The sequence below is a fragment of the Callithrix jacchus genome, chromosome 4 (genome assembly GCF_049354715.1).
Source record: "Callithrix jacchus isolate 240 chromosome 4, calJac240_pri, whole genome shotgun sequence".
Classification (NCBI taxonomy): Eukaryota; Metazoa; Chordata; class Mammalia; order Primates; family Cebidae; genus Callithrix; species Callithrix jacchus.
Window position 1 is genome coordinate 132,332,051 of NC_133505.1, and position 16,124 is coordinate 132,348,174.

The 16,124-nt window shown below is 40.7% G+C and overlaps 1 protein-coding gene across 2 annotated transcripts; it reads left to right on the forward strand.

Moving 5' to 3' along the window:
* The first annotated feature begins 791 nt into the window (after positions 1–791).
* HEY2 (hes related family bHLH transcription factor with YRPW motif 2) lies at positions 792–13,608 on the forward strand. Of its 2 annotated transcripts, none has more exons than XM_008994992.4 (5): positions 792–1,195; positions 2,964–3,042; positions 3,167–3,250; positions 5,624–5,705; positions 10,507–13,608. In XM_008994992.4, exons 2-5 carry the CDS (start codon positions 3,019–3,021, stop codon positions 11,190–11,192), a joined length of 876 nt encoding a protein of 291 aa, XP_008993240.3. In that variant the 5' UTR covers positions 792–1,195; positions 2,964–3,018; the 3' UTR covers positions 11,193–13,608. The 2 variants fall into 2 exon arrangements, with proteins under 2 accessions (XP_008993240.3, XP_002746973.3); XM_002746927.6 differs by having other exon boundaries at positions 792–1,039.
* The last annotated feature ends 2,516 nt before the right edge of the window (positions 13,609–16,124 follow it).

Consider the following 16,124-nt stretch of genomic DNA (forward strand, 5'->3'; position numbering starts at 1 on the left):
TCCTACCATCAGAGCTGACACAGCTCCAGTCCAACGGACTCCTCGGGGTCTAGGATCCACAGTCCCTGGGGGCCGAAGACCCAATGGAAGTAACTGATGGATCGCAAACTAGAAATCACAGCGTGGCGGACCGACCTGATCGGAAAAACTCGCGACCTCACAAGAAACAGCCCGGAGGCCGCGGAAGTAGCCTCGGGAGTTGTCAGACGGAAAAGCAATTTTGATTTAAAGTTTTCAAAAGCCCCAGAGGGCAAATGTGACCGCTTGGGTCAGCCAGTCAGCAGTTTCGGTCCAGACTGGACCACCGAGTGGGGCGGCCGGAGGAGCCGCGGCGCCTCCCGACGTCACACGCGCCCGCTCACACTCAGCCACGCGCTCGGGGTTATTCTTTACACTCAGGCTGAAACTTCGCCCGCAACACCGCGGGGCGCGGAGGAGGGCTGCAACCCGAGGTCCAGGACCCGCCCCTCACCGGCCCGCCCCCGCAGCGCCCGCGTTGGCGCTCGCGCGCTACCCCAGCAGGCGTTAGCAAGACCGCGCTCACGCTCTCCCCGGCCGCTCCCGCCCTCGCGCAGCGCCGGGGTCCCAGGTCCGCGGCCGAGTTCCCACGCCTCAGCCCGAGCCTCGCGGCGGGCCTGGGCGAGCGCAGCCCCGCCCCGTGGCCCAGCCAATCGCGGGCCACGCCGACCAGTGAGGGGGCGGTGCCGGGCGGGCGGCCGGGGCTGGAGCGCGGGGGCGGGGGAGGTGGCCCCACCCGCGCGAGGGGCGTGGCCGGCGCCGGCTCTTGCGGCAGAGCAGAGTTGCGGCGTGGGAAAGAGCTGCTAGGAGCCGACCCCGCCGCCGCCGGAGACGCGCCTGCCCAGGCCGGGGGAGGGAGGAGGCGGGCGCGAGGGTGTTGCGCCTTGCTCGGCGTTTGAGCTTCCGGCTGGGCTGCGCCCCGCGCAGTCTTCGCCGGGATGAAGCGCCCCTGCGACGAGACGACCTCGGAGAGCGACATGGACGAGACCATCGACGTTGGGAGCGAGAACAATTACTCGGGGTGAGCGCGGGCTCGGCGGGAGCGGCCACAGAGCTCGGGGGCGTCGGGAAACTGTGCACGCGTGGCCCCCTGGAAATCCCGAGGCTACTCTGAGCAGCACCTGGGCGGAGAAGGAAAGTTTTGCCCGATAAAGTTTGAGTGGTGGGCGCTCAGAGAGTGAGTTGGGATGGGGCAAGGGATGTGGATTTTCACCGTAGGGGTGGAGTGGCCTGGATGGGAGATGGCACTGAAAAGCAGAGCGCCGGAGTTGGCGAGGGAGGGTCCTGGCTGTCAGAGTTGGACGCGCGAACCTCAAAGTCCTGGCGACAGGCGGTGCCCCAGCCACTGAAACCGTATTTGGGTGCACTTTCGAAATAAATCAGGAGAAAATAAAAGCAATTTGATTTTTAATTTTTAGAGATACCGAAATCACGACTTGATTTTTGGAGGAATTAGAGCAACCTGTGATTTCAAGACTAAGTGGGTTGAGCTTTGCAGGTTGACTGTGTGACTTGGCTAACCCAAGAGTGAGTGACAGATGTAAGGATCGGAAAGGGCATCATCATTTCTTTGACTGCTTGTTCTCAAGTCTGGAAGAGATCGGTGTCGTAATCACAGAAGCCAGACCTCCACTTTCCTGTGACAGAGGGAGATTACCGAGGCATTTTAGAGCCAAGGCAGGTCAAATGATAATTGCTTCTAATTGGCATCCCCAGAAGCACCTTAATTATTTATCTGCAGCTGTCACTCAAAGAGGGACATTCTTCCTACCTTTGGAAAACTGGTTTTCTTTCATATTGTTATTCCAATACCTACAAAGCAAAGCCTGAAATCTGTAAGAGCAAAGATATTTACATGAAACCAACGGTTCAAGTATCTGATTATTAAAGTGTTCTTGTGCCATCTTTAAAAATGAGGTCTGAAAAACAGAAGCTCCCACATGAAAGGTGAAACCCATAAAGAAGGGGTGAAAATGAGGGGGACAGGTAATTCAGAAATAAGATCCAGAAGTGAGAAGGTGAGGTAATAGCAACCTGGTGCGTGTTGCATTGCTAGAATGAAAGAGAACAAATAACAGGAACCTGGGGAATTTGAGAACACAAAGAAGCACAGTATCCATGAATTATGAAGAGAAACAGATAAAAACTAGAAAGGATTATAAAAATTTTGTGACCAAATAATACTCTGATTGAACTTTCAATATAAAAATACCTTTTCATTAGTAAATCCAAGGTAAATTGCGGCTTCTAGAGATTTAAGCGGAGTCTGAACGCTGAGACACACCAACAGTTTCATTTTCGAAGTAAAACATTCACCTAGTAATAAAATGAGTTTTAATTTTCCTATCAGTGGCATATTTAGACTTGATTAGTATGCAAAACATCAAGTTTGTCCATTTTTTCCTGTTGCAATATATGACCAACTGAAGTTTGGAAACTGTAAGATAACTTCTATTTATTTTAAAGTCTGCACCTAGGGACAAGAGTTTGATGTCTGACGACTGCCCATCTGTTTGATAGCGGTGCTTAATATAACCTTGATTCGAAAAAGTGTCATTACTTTGTGCAGTGTGCTTGACAGGAGGGAGAAGGGAAGCTATTTGAGGAGATTAGCTGACTGTAAAATATATATGAGTGGAACTAAGAAGTGCTAATATCTAACTTCTGACCCTAAATGCCCATAATTATTTTGCTGGGAGACTCAAATAAAAATTCTGGGACATTTTGGCCAATGGGTTAGCATCTGGATTACCCATTTTTTAAAACGGCGTAATTAAAGACAATGAGCTGAAAGCAAAATGTTAAGCGTGAAGCAGAACTAAGAATAAAATAAGGCAGATTTGAACTGTGGAATCATTCTGAATATTTAATGGGCACCACCAAGTACCCAGAAGAAACTATTGTTATGTTAATGCAGCACCTGACATACTCTTCTTATTTCATAGACAAAGTACTAGCTCTGTAATTAGATTGAATTCTCCAACAACAGCATCTCAGATTATGGCAAGAAAGAAAAGGAGAGGGGTATGTGATTTTTCCTCTTTTTTATTTCATGTAACTCATACTAGTGTGTAACAGTTATATTTTTCCATTTGAGTAATTTTATTTGTGAATTCATAAACTTTTGTTGTTTGCTTCTTTTGGATAGATTATAGAGAAAAGGCGTCGGGATCGAATAAATAACAGTTTATCTGAGTTGAGAAGACTTGTCCCAACTGCTTTTGAAAAACAAGTAAGCTAGCCCCTCCAGGAACTCCCCCAAGCCCTCTCCAAAAAAGCTCAAACAATCTGATTCGCTCATCTGGGAATGTGGGTTCTTGTTAAAGCTCATTAAAATAATGGTGTGTGTGCCCTGATCTGGCACAGAGCAGCTGTTTCAATAAAATGCTTTGTTGTGGCAAAACTATTAAAAACATAATCCATCGTGAACTTGAAAAACATTTCCATTCTTTAGCTTATTTTCCCCTTAAGGGTAACAGTGTTCATGCTTTCTCTGTTCCTTCTATGAATACCACTAGTGGTTTTATTTAAAACTGTGCTGTTCTTCAAAAAAAAAAAAAAAGAAACATCATTTTTTCTCAAAATGTTTCTAAAAAGTAATCTTTTTAATTAGAAAATAATCAGAGCCTAAGAAATAATATCTCTAGCTCTATTTCCTAAATAATAATACTAACAAAATGTATTTATCAAGCCATTTGTTTTCATTTTTAATCCCTTGGTTGGTAGAACCCTGTTTGATTTGGGGCATCTTTCTAGAAGTTTGGCAAAAACGGAATTAGTCATAAATGCCCCTTTTCATAGTTCAAGTATTCCTTCCCCCCCCCCCAAAAAAAAGAAAGAAAAGAAAAGATTTTGCACACTTAGAAAAGTAGAAAGCCAAATGTTTAAATCTTCTTTTGTGGTTTTAGAAAAGTCATGGCTCCTCTCCCCCCATCCCCACAATGGCTAATGACAGATTTCTAAGAGCATCTTTCAAAGGACATGGCAGCATGACCTTGTTGAAAATGCTTTCAATTTAATTCCAGTAGGGTATAAGACAGCAGTTGTTTGTTTATTCCATTTTGTTTGTTTACTTCATGAATCTGCAAATATTATAAAACAAGCCCTACAAAGTCCTGGGAAATTATCCAGAAACTGCAGTTTCAATTATTAGTGACTTTACTGAATCTAGTTGTACCATTTTCATGGAAAAGTTAAACACTAACCAAGTACAAAACATAATATGCTACTGATTATACATTTTTTAAGACAAAAAAGACACCCAATCTATATGCAGAGACTATCTTTGATAAACTAAAAATAACGTGGAAATTCTAGTTTTGGTGTAGTGGCATTTTCGATGCCAATAGGCTTCAAGTGAAAATGCCAGTAATCAATGATGTTATTAAAATTTGGAGTACTGAAAAATCTGCAGTATGAGGAGAAGTCTGTTTGATTTTTTTCTTTTCTTGATTTGTTAGGTTTTTTTTTTCTTAAATGTTGACTTAAACCTTAAAAGCAAACCTCAGTTGTTTGGCAGTTAGTTACCATAAACACAAGCGCTCCCATTTGCAGAGCCTGGCTACCAACCCTAGTGTGTTGGCCCTGTCACAATATGATAAGAGGAATATTCTTTAGAGCAGTTAAAGAACTCTGGCACTCTCACTGTATGTGGTGCTGATAATTTTCACAGAACAAGTAAAGCATGAAATAAACCTTAGTATCCTAAAAAAAAAAAAATGAGAACATATTGGTATAATTATTTAGCTCTTCCAGGAAATAAGAAGCCACCCACAGCCCCCTTCCCCAGACAGTTTGAAATGGCACATTTCTATTTCAATTGGTTACCAGAGGTTTCCTTATTTTGAAAAGCAGCGACATAAAAATATATTTGCAAGACAATTTTATTAAGAACTATTTTTAAAAGTTCAAAAATCCTTAAGCATTTAAGAGGCTTCCTAGGTAAACAGTAAATGATTGCTTCTTGTTTGTGAGCTTAGAAATTCACAGTGACACCTGCTGGTAATTTTGGAGAAAAATCTTTAAAATCTTCACCTTTAAAAATTTTTGGATCTGCTTGAAATGCAGATCCAATTATATTGTTCTAGTGTGAATTCCTTACTTCAGAATTTAGCAAGCCTGTGAGAGGGCTTATTAGAATTTTCTATTTTTAAAAAATTTAACAATAAATCGCTAAAATTCTACCTCCTTATCTTCTTGAGTTGTTATTCAACTCCTCTAGACCTTGGCTTTACAGAAGATTCTCCATGCCCCGTAATAAAACATATTATTAACCAAGATACAGATTGAATGCAAAGTTTGAGATTTGCAATTGAAATCATTTTGCTGTGGTGATTTTAGGAGAATAATTATTCTTATGATTTTTAAAAGTCATTCTACTTTCTTTTAGTCTCTAAAAGTTAAAATGGCAAATACCTGTCATTAGGTATGACATTAATTAGTGCTTTCATGTAAAGTTTGGAAAGAATTCAAAGTTTTCTGTGAAAAAATAAAACTTGGAATTGTCTAGTGAGAAGGAAATTGAAGCCATAATGTTAAATTCAGTGTATAATGTTTCAAATTAGTTTCTGTAGAACATACGATAATGTATTATTTATTTATGAAGGGATCTGCAAAGTTAGAAAAAGCTGAAATATTGCAAATGACAGTGGATCATTTGAAGATGCTTCAGGCAACAGGGGGCAAAGGTAAGTAGATGACTTCATTTTTTTTTTCGCCTTTGTTACCTTTCTCTTTTCATGTTATTCCCCTAATATTGTAAGGAAGTCATAGTTGAACAGTTCTTTAACAAGCTGGGATAGGCGGCCCCAGATTAAAGCCGTGGAAATCAATGCTAATGGCAGGATTGAACTCGTGGGAAAGAACTTCTGGAACAAAAGAAGCACTTGACCCTGGGCTTGTGTTTGCTTTCATAATACTGTGGGAGTAAGGCTTCATTCACAGCAGCCTGGTCTGAGATTTGTTTAGGACTTAAGAAGCGCATGCTGGAATCTGTACCGAAAGAAAAAAACATACACACACAAACATCCAAACATAAACAAGAGGTTAGAAGCAATTCTTTTCTCCTTCTCCTTCTTTCTTCCTACTCCTTGTTCTCCTTCTTCTACATTAAGTGAAAGCTAAGACTGAAAATAATTCAGCTATTCCAAAGGAAGTGACTCTAGAGTTATTTTCATTATTGCTTTTAGATTTTGGTTGGTCTTGAATAGAAACCAAACAGAATAGAAGTGCAGGTAGGAAGTCTCTGCACTAGAAGCCATTAATGGAGCAGAGTCACTCCTGGGGAAAGCAAACAGGAGCAGGCACTCCAGGTCCAGGGCCCTGGAGAGGTGTCCTCTGTACTAGATAGTGACTTAGGGAGGACTTGTCAAGGTGGTGAGAGATGATCTCTCATCTCATGCTAAAAATAGCCTTGAGATCCTAGCTCACTCAGATTTCATTATCCCACTTACATATCACAACTCAGACTTGATTTTGCCCCTCTGAATCTTTTTCATCCTTCAAAGAATCTTTTGATATTCACCTTAGCCCAGGGTGTTACTCAGTATATTTAATAACTGAATAAGGAGAAGGTATCACATGGATTTAAGGGCTGCAACTAAATCCTGGATGCCTCCCTGTGCTCAGCATTAACCTTTTACTACACAGTATATGGGTCCTAGATCAGGGCAGAGGCAGGGCATTGAAGGGAAGTAACTGTTTATCAGTATTTAACTCCTATATAGCCATACCATTGAGGATCCCAAGGACATCAGCCCTGATCTTTACCATCTTTTACCTGTGTCTAGTAGGGAAGGAGTATAACCATTGTATAGAGAAGCCCCAATGGGTTGACTTACTCCAGATTGTACCTTCTCAAGGAACCATCCTGAGTGAGATACAGTGGCCTAAGATGCAAACGTCCTTACATAATGGAGAAGATAATTTGATTAAATCACCAAAGCCAATGATCCCATCTAGGTTGACCGCTGCTGTGCTTTGACCTAAGAAAAAAGTAGTCTGCTGTACTTTGAGGGCTACACTCGCAGGTTAAGCGCCAAAGCCCCCTGCAGCCCCATGATCCTGTCTCTACGACTGTTACCTCAGGATGTTAGGAGACTGAATTAGTCATGCTGCAAGAAAAGTTGTTTGATTGCTTTATTTCCCTTAGCATTATTAGCCACAAGTCTAAGTTTTCTTATCAGAGTTTCAAATATTTGGCAGGAGCTGTACTTGTAAAGAGTAATATTGTTCTTAGGCTTTATTATAAAAACTAAGTTCCATCTTGGTTGCTATTCTTGGCCGCCTGGACAGTCCTAAAATTTGTCCCAGAATAGTTTGTGAACAGACATTTCCAAGTGGGCGCCATACACATTGCCTGACTGTCAGGTCACTGAAGATGTCATTGCACTGGAGAATGGCCTTCAAGAAGGGAGCTGGTGGTTTGGGTTAGCACTGGAAAAGACTTCCATCTGCCTCATAGTACAGTGGTGAAGGGCATCGCATCTGTAGCTGGATTGCGTGATTTCAAATCCTGGTTCTGCCATTGATTAGCTCTGTGACTTTGGGCAAATTACTGACCCTTGGAGCTCCAGTTTTATCATCTGTAAAAAGAGGACAGTTACAGTATCCATACTATACTTCATAAGCCTGTTGCAAGTTAATTCACTTAACGCCCATAGGATAGTGCTGGCACAGAGGAAGTGGTGTGAACATGGATGTTACTGTTGGCCCAAGATCCATTCACAAAAGACAGCTACTTATTTCCCTCTGAAGTCCACAATAGCATAGGAATTACATAATTTGTATTCCTTAAGATACAACAGAAAGCTTAGCCATATACAACAACGTAGCAGGCAAACCACAAATTTCAATTATTTCATGACCAGTAAAGAAAATTCTTAGAAGCTCTTGGGGCTCCAATTCTGTTAGTTCATTCTGTTTTGGTATGACAATAGTATCTAGAGAGGATTTAGTAGAATAACCTAAGCTTCGAAATCCCTCTAGATTTCTGGACTCTATCTATTCTATTCATTACCCCGTCTTTCTCTCATGGGAGTCAGAAGTCTGCAAAGCCCTCGAGAGAACGCTGAGGACCAAAATGTGAAATCTTACATGAATACCTCTTCTTCAGGAATAACTTTTCATCCTGATTCAAGGGGCTGTGTTTGCTAACTATGGCAGAGTCCCGGGAGGATAACTATTTTTGCTGCTGATCTTCCACATTTCATGGTATTCTCTTGGTAATCAGCTTTGTACTGTTGTTGTCTCTGTTTTAATACTGTGTATATTTGCCACAAATATCTTTTGAGGACTTCCAGTTGTTGGAATTTTAGCTTTAGGACTTTGAATATATGTCACTACTATTTCCAAAGCTCTTTGATTACAGATTAAGATAGTCTAATTTTTAATAGGTGATGAATAAACAGGTAATACTTTGATCAGCAAAAATATAAACAAATAATGTAGTAAATGCTTTAGATAAAAATAACTGCTGGGTGTGGTGGCTTATGCCTCTAATCCTAGCCCTTTGGGAAGCCAAGACAGCAGGATTGCTTGAATTCAGGAGTTCTAGACCAGTCTGAGCAACATAGCGAGATCTTGTCTCTCCTAGAAAACAAATTAGGAGGCATGATAGTGCATGTCTGTAGTCCCCGCTACTCAGGAGGCTGAGGCAGGAAGATCACATGAGCCTGGGAGATGGAGCCTGCACTGAGCTGTGATTGGGCCACTGCACTCCAGCCTGGGTGACAGAGTGAGACTCTGTCTCAAATAAGTTAGGGCTGGGTGCAGTGGCTCATGCCTGTAATCTCAGCACTTGGGAGGCTGAGGCAGGCGGATCATTAGGTCAGGAGTTCGAGACCAGCCTGACCAACATGCTGAAACCCCATGTCTACTAAAAATACAAAAATTAGACGGTCGTGTTGGCATGTGCCTGCAGTCCCAGCTACTCAGGAGGCTGAGGCAGGAGAATCGCTCAAACCTGGGAGGCAGAGGTTGCAGTGATCAAGCCTCTGCATTCTAGCCTGGGCAATGGAGTGAGACTCTGTCTCAAAAAAAAAAAAAAAAAAAAAAAGATAAATAAATAACCTTGTGATATTTCTTATGTATGTACACATCCCAAAAATGAATAGACTAAACTTTCTATTTGAAAATTGCTTTTTTACAAGTTATTAATGAAATGAAAAATCTGTTTGTACATACCAGAAGTCACTCATTCAAAGTAGGTAACATTTCCCTAAATGTCTGATTATTATTGTACCCTAAATTAGACATTATTGTTTCCTTTTTTTTTTTTTGAGACAGAGTCTCGCTCTGTTGCCTAGGCTGGAGTGCAATGGCATGCTCTTGGCTCACTGCAACCTCTGCCTCCCGGATTCAAGTGATTCTCCTGCCTCAGCCTCCCTAGTAGCTGGGATTACAGGTGCATGGCACCATGCCTGGCTAATTTTTGTATTTTTAGTAGAGATGGGGTTGGTCACCATGTTGGTCAGGCTGATCTCGAACTCTTGACCTCGTGATCGGCCCGCCTTGGCCTCTCAAAGTGCTAGGATTACCGGCTTGAGCCACCACGCCCGCTGACATTATTTTCTATTCTAATGTATTATCTTTGGGCAGAGACTCAGATAAATGTGACCAAACTCTAGCCATTTTTAGGGTAGTAACTATAGATATAGGAGCACATGCATATACACTGATAAAATTAATATACATTCTTTTGTTGGGTGTATACCAGAAAAATGTAAGGACATATATTTGAACTTTAGAAAAACTAGGAGTTAACCCATAATGTTTTCATACCAGGAACTTAGCCTTATAGTACTGACAGAAAAATAAGATCTTCAAATAAGAAACCAATTAAAAAAAAAACTCATTTTGTTTTCATTAAATTTTTTATACAAAGTTATGACAAGATGTTTTCACTTTGTTGATAAAAAACATTGTGAGTCAAGGATCATTTATGAATTTATTGCAGTTCTAGCACATTTCTAAAGTCCTCAAGCTGCTAAAATGCACTTGCATCTCTGTTAAATGCCAAGAGAGTAAAGATGTTTCAGATAAGCCCTTTAATCTCCAACTCATGTGACAGAGACAGAGAGACTGGAACTCTATAATTCCACAAAAACGTTTCCTGGGGAATTTCATTATCCCACAATACAAAAGGGGAGACCCCATTTTTTTCTCTAGAAGTGTTGGAAATGCGGATGTTCTTAATTTTTTTCCCCACTGTGATATTTAGCTGCAAGAACAACTGTAGTATATTGCATTACCAGAGTTGTCATACATGTGAGTAGCAAAGTATACTTTCTTAACTTCTGCAAAAAATTAAAACCATAAATAGCTGGCAATATTTTCAGAAAGGATTCTCATTCCACTTCAGGCTTCTGAAGGACAGAGTGGAACATCAGTGGGTAGTTATTCTTAACTGTACCATTTTCTCACCCCCGCCACCCCTCAATCTCTCTCAATCTCTCTCCTGTCCCCCACTTTGCTCAAACCCACTTTTAGGCTACTTTGATGCACACGCTCTTGCCATGGACTTCATGAGCATCGGATTCCGAGAGTGCCTAACAGAAGTGGCGCGGTACCTGAGCTCCGTGGAAGGCCTGGACTCCTCGGATCCGCTGCGGGTACGGCTCGTGTCTCATCTCAGCACTTGCGCCTCCCAGCGGGAGGCGGCAGCCATGACATCCTCCATGGCCCACCACCATCACCCCCTCCACCCGCATCACTGGGCCGCCACCTTCCACCACCTGCCCACAGCCCTGCTCCAGCCCAACGGTCTCCACGCCTCGGAGTCCACCCCTTGTCGCCTCTCCACAACTTCAGAAGTGCCTCCTGCCCACGGCTCTGCTCTCCTCACGGCCACGTTTGCCCACGCGGATTCAGCCCTCCGAATGCCATCCACGGGCAGCGTCGCCCCCTGCGTGCCACCTCTCTCCACGTCTCTCTTGTCCCTCTCGGCCACCGTCCACGCTGCAGCCGCAGCAGCCACTGCGGCTGCGCACAGCTTCCCTCTGTCCTTTGCGGGGGCATTCCCCATGCTCCCCCCAAACGCAGCAGCAGCAGTGGCTGCGGCCACAGCCATCAGCCCGCCCTTGTCAGTATCAGCCACATCCAGTCCTCAGCAGACCAGCAGTGGAACAAACAGTAAACCTTACCGACCCTGGGGGACAGAAGTTGGAGCTTTTTAAATTTTTCTTGAACTTCTTGCAATAGTAACAATGTCCTCCATTTCAGAGTCAGCTTAAAAACCTCTGCACCCTGAAGGTAGCCATACAGATGCCGACAGATCCACAAAGGAACAATAAAGCTGTTTGAGACACAAACCTAACGAGTGGAAATGTGGTATTCTCTTTTTGTCTCTCTCCCCTTTTTGTTTGGTTTAAGGCAGCTCAGTAACTTACATCAGCAACTTTTGAAAACTTCATACTTGTTACCATTTAGAAGTTTCCTGGAAAATATATGGACCGTACCTTCCAGCAGTGCATCAGTATGTCTGAACTGGGGAAGAAAAATGCCCTGACTCAATTCTCTTGAGACTAGATGGGAAATACATAGGGAGGAGAGTGAGAGAGTCGTGTTTCGTAAGTGCCTAAGCTTAGGAAGTTTTCTTCTGAATATATAACATTGCACAAGGAAAGATGAGTGTGGAGTTAGGTTAAGAAAGGAAAGGGACAGAAGTCTTGCAATAGGCTGCAGACATTTGAATACCATGCCAGAGAAGAGTATTCTGCTGAAACTAACAGGTTTTATTGGTTAAAACGATTGCTGAAAATAATTTTCAAGTTGATACAGTTTTATCTTAGTTTGCCTTCTTTGTACAGACATGCCAAGAGGTGACATTTAGCAGTGCATTGGTATAAGCAATTATTCCATCAGTTCTCAGATTAACAAGCATTTCTGCTCTGCCTGCAAGCCCCCAGGCACTTTTATTTTTTGGATGGCTCAAAATATGGTGCTTCTTTCTATAAACCTTACTTTATATAGTGCACCTAAGAGCAGTTGCCTACCATGTGCCCACCAGAGGCTACTTAATTCATGCCAACTTGAAAACTCTCCAGTTTGTGTCAGTTTGGATTAATTTATTGAGTTTCATTTGGACAATTTTTATATATTTATCCTCTTCATTTTCTCCTAATAATACAACATCTACTCTTGTCACCCTTTGGGAGAAGTTACATTTCTGGAGGTGATGAAGCAAGAAGGAGCACTAGGAAGAGAAAAGCTACAGTTTTTAAAGCTCTTTGTCAAGATAGTGATTGCATTTGATCCCAAAGCAAGATGAATGTATGCAATGGGATGTACATAAGTTATTTTTGTCCATGCCTAAACTAGTGCTATGTAATGGTGGTATGTTTTTGGTTTTTTTTTATTTCGTTTAATGACAAAATAATCTTAATACGTTGAAATCAAGCACGTGAGAGTTTATGTTTAAAAGATAAGAGACACAGCATGTATTATGCACTTCATTTCTCTGCTGTGTGGAGAAAGCAATAAACATGAGAATGTTAAACATTATGCAAAATTATACTTTTGAATATTTGTTTTAAAATTACTGTACCTAGTCTTTTTTGCATTACTTTGTAACCTTTTTCTATGCAAGAGTCTTTACATATCACTAATTAAATGAAGTCCTATTTGACTATTTTTTTGTGGATGAGTTGCTTTGCAGAAATGTAGCTTTCCAACTTTTTATGTGGAAAGTCGACATGAATCTTGAGAGGTCTTTATTTACTAACAATTCAAGCTATGGCTTTTCTTTATGTATTTCAAAATCATTTGACTTCTGTAATTCACAGCTTGACTGAAAATAACATTTATCTGAGCTTGTAAACTAAACATAGGCAGGTAAGATATTTGGAGGTAAAAACTAATCAGTTTCCTCTGCCTTTTATTCTTAACTACAGTTCTTGGAAAAGTGCAAATTCAAGACTTCCAAATAGTGTACCAAATATAATAAGCCTGAACATGTCATACATGTTGTAACTCAAAAACATTTGTAGAGTGTTTTAAAAACATCACATACATACATGATAGGCATATACATCCTAATGATAAATCCCCTGTGTTTCAATGACAGTTTCTTTTGTTGCTTTGGAAATATTATGGATGTGGCCTCCGCTTCAGTGAGGCCTAAAATAAACTATTATAGTGCTACTGGGCCAAACAACATGAAAAGAATGAAAGTGACTTTTACTATGCTTATCAGTTTGTACAAAGGAAAAAGGAGGTTTTTACATTATTCTGGTCTTGAAAAATCAAGCACATAGTTTAATTTCTGTCTGTAAGTGGGTAATGAAAAGGTGGAAGGGGGGCAAAAGCAAATCACTTTGTTTCTCTTGTCTGTAAGCCCTGTGGTTCTTATATCTTCAATTGGCTCTAATAGAATAAGGTAGCAAAAAAGAAAATTGATTTAATTGTCTTAGTTGGTTACTTTATAATCGTGATTTGTGGACAACAGCCATATAATTTTTAAAATTTAAAACCTGAACATATGCCTATTGTAATGTCAGCATTCAGATAACCTCTTTTCCTTTTTTTTTTGAAATGTAAACTTCTAGAGATCAGGAATTTTAAATTTATTTGAATTAAATGTTTTAAGATAAATTCCTTTCCTTTCTCCTTCCTTCCCTTTCTTTTCCTTTTTGTTATATATGTATTATTATTTTTTTCTTTTTTTTTTTTTTGAGACAAGGTCTCACTCTGCTCACTCTGTCACCCAGGCTGAGATGGGGTGGTGTGATCATGGCTCACTGCAGCCTGGACCTCCCAGGTGCAGGTGATCCTCCCACCTCAGCTTCCCAAGTAGCTGGGACCACAGGCATGCACCACCATGCTCAGCTAATTTTTGTATTTTTTGTAGAGATGGGTCCTACCACATGACCTCTTGCCCTCAATTCATTCACCTGTTTCAGGTACCCAAGGTACTAGGATTATAGGCATGAGCCATCATGCCCAGCCAGTTTATTATTTTTCAATTCCGCTAACTAAAATATTTGCAAACCAACTTGTAACATAGTTAATAAGGAGGTGTTCCTAAAGAGAGTCAGTAATTCAGTCATTTCAAGTTAATTTTGATCAATGTTTCATGTGATCGACTTCTGACATCACATCTAACTGTTGACATTAACTTGACCATTGGAGGTTGCCATCTCCCATCCACGTGTTTTGTGAAGGTATTCCACCTTTAGGTGTGGTAATTTTCATGTTTGCTGCCAAAATAGAAAATGGATTATACCCTTTAAAATTATTTTAGGAAAAAAATATTTTCAGGGTTTGAATTATTAATGGTTGCTTTTATTTGTGTAGAAGTTGGTGTCAAAATTAACTCAAAGGATAAAAGGATAAAGGGAACACTTTTAGAAATTTGTGTTTTCCCAACTGTTTAAAGCTGTGTGTATGGCTAATTAGAACAGGGTTTTTTAAATTTCACATCACTGAGCCAGAAGGTATTTTTTAAAAATAACTGCTATGTGCCTAGCATTACGCTATATATGTTGAGTTTTGCATGGTGTGTAGTAGCGTGTTAAAATACAATCCTATAGACTGATAGTGGTAGGTATGGCTGCCACCCTAGCTATTCACAGGGGTTCTCAGAAGAAGGAGGTGCACGGAGAGTCACAAAAGGAGATTCTGGGAACTACAGGGAGGAGCTTTTGCTTTTCTTCAGAAATTTTACTATCATAAATATAATATTTCATTTTTCAAGAATATGAGGGACCTTTAAGGTGATGTTGAAACATTAAAAAGTCCAAATATTATTTTTTTTGTGGGGGGGACAGAGTCTCACTCTGTCACCCAGGCTAGAGCGCAGTGGTGCGATCATGGCTCACTGCAGCCTCAACCTCCTGGGCTCAGATAATCCTCCCACCTCTACCCCCAAGCAGTTGGGGGAAAATTAAAATATTAATCAGAGATATGGCTCTCCTATGCACGTGTGCATATGTATTATCAAATATAATGAAGCTTTTCAGACTATCTTTCTCATATATTCAAATCGTTCTTTTTGCCAATCATTAAGTTATCAAAATGTCAGACTAATCATCTTAAGTAACATCATCAGAAAGCAGTATGACTTTAAAATTTCATTCAAAATGAGATTTGGGTGGGAAAAAATAGAATTCCATATTTCCATGAGTCTCCATTAGTTGCAAAATACACTATTGGTTGAAATCAGTTTTTAAAGAAAAAGAACCACTACAACATAACTTTATACATTGACCATAAAACTGCCTAATTACTAGAATGTAAAAAAAAAAATTTTAATGCACCTTGGATTTTAGGCAATACAATAATACAGTATTGTACTCAAATGCAGTTTTAGAAATTCATGGCTGGAGTTGTACATAGATTAAAATGTGGCTGTTTTAGCTTACTTTTAAAATGTCTCATTAGGATAGAGTCCTAGTCTAATCAAAGAATCTAGATTGGCTTTGTAAGCCTAATGATCTAAAGATAGATGTATTTGTTTAAATTTTTCATTACCCAATGTGTCTACCTCTGGTTGTTCTGCTGCATTTTACTGAAGAATGGAGTTTGACTTCCCTTATAATTCTTTTAAGATCTAAGCACTGACTGAGGCTGTGAATATTTCAGTAACTACAACAAAGCATTGCAGCAAACATGACATCATAAACTGTGACTATAGCTCATATTATTTGGAAGGCTAAGTCTTTGAACTTAGATGGGAGATCTTTAGAAGAAAAGCCTCTAAGCTTACATAGACAATCTTGGGTGAGGGGCCAAAGGCAGATGGGAAATGGTTCTCTAGGCACCAGGTGGTACTTTTTCCCAAGGCTCCCTTACTTCTAACTTCAAAGGAAAGGAAGTGGTCAGGGAATATCTGCTCTGACTGTTGGAATCAGTACCCATTGTAAGGTGCAGATCTGAAAAAGAAAATCAGTTATGACACAAACTGCTAATACTGGTAAGTTGTTCTCTGTACTAAGCCCCATGCTAAGTGTTTGAAATCTGTTTCTTCATTTAAGCCTCATAATAGTTTATTTACTTACATATTAGGAATTGGGTAATAAAGCTTAATTGTCCAAGGCCATTCCTAGCAGGTAGAGCTTTGACTTAACCTAGACCTATCTACTAATTCATACTTCTGATCTCTAGGCTAT

What these genes read in the sequence shown, in the direction of transcription:
- HEY2 (XM_002746927.6), top strand. Translation starts at nt 957, where the DNA reads ATGAAGCGCCCCTGCGACGAGACGACCTCGGAGAGCGACATGGACGAG. An exon ending in CAAGAAAGAAAAGGAGAGGG is followed by an intron (nt 3,043 to 3,166) that starts GTATGTGATTTT and finishes TCTTTTGGATAG; the next exon opens with ATTATAGAGAAAAGGCGTCG. An exon ending in CAACTGCTTTTGAAAAACAA is followed by an intron (nt 3,251 to 5,623) that starts GTAAGCTAGCCC and finishes TTATTTATGAAG; the next exon opens with GGATCTGCAAAGTTAGAAAA.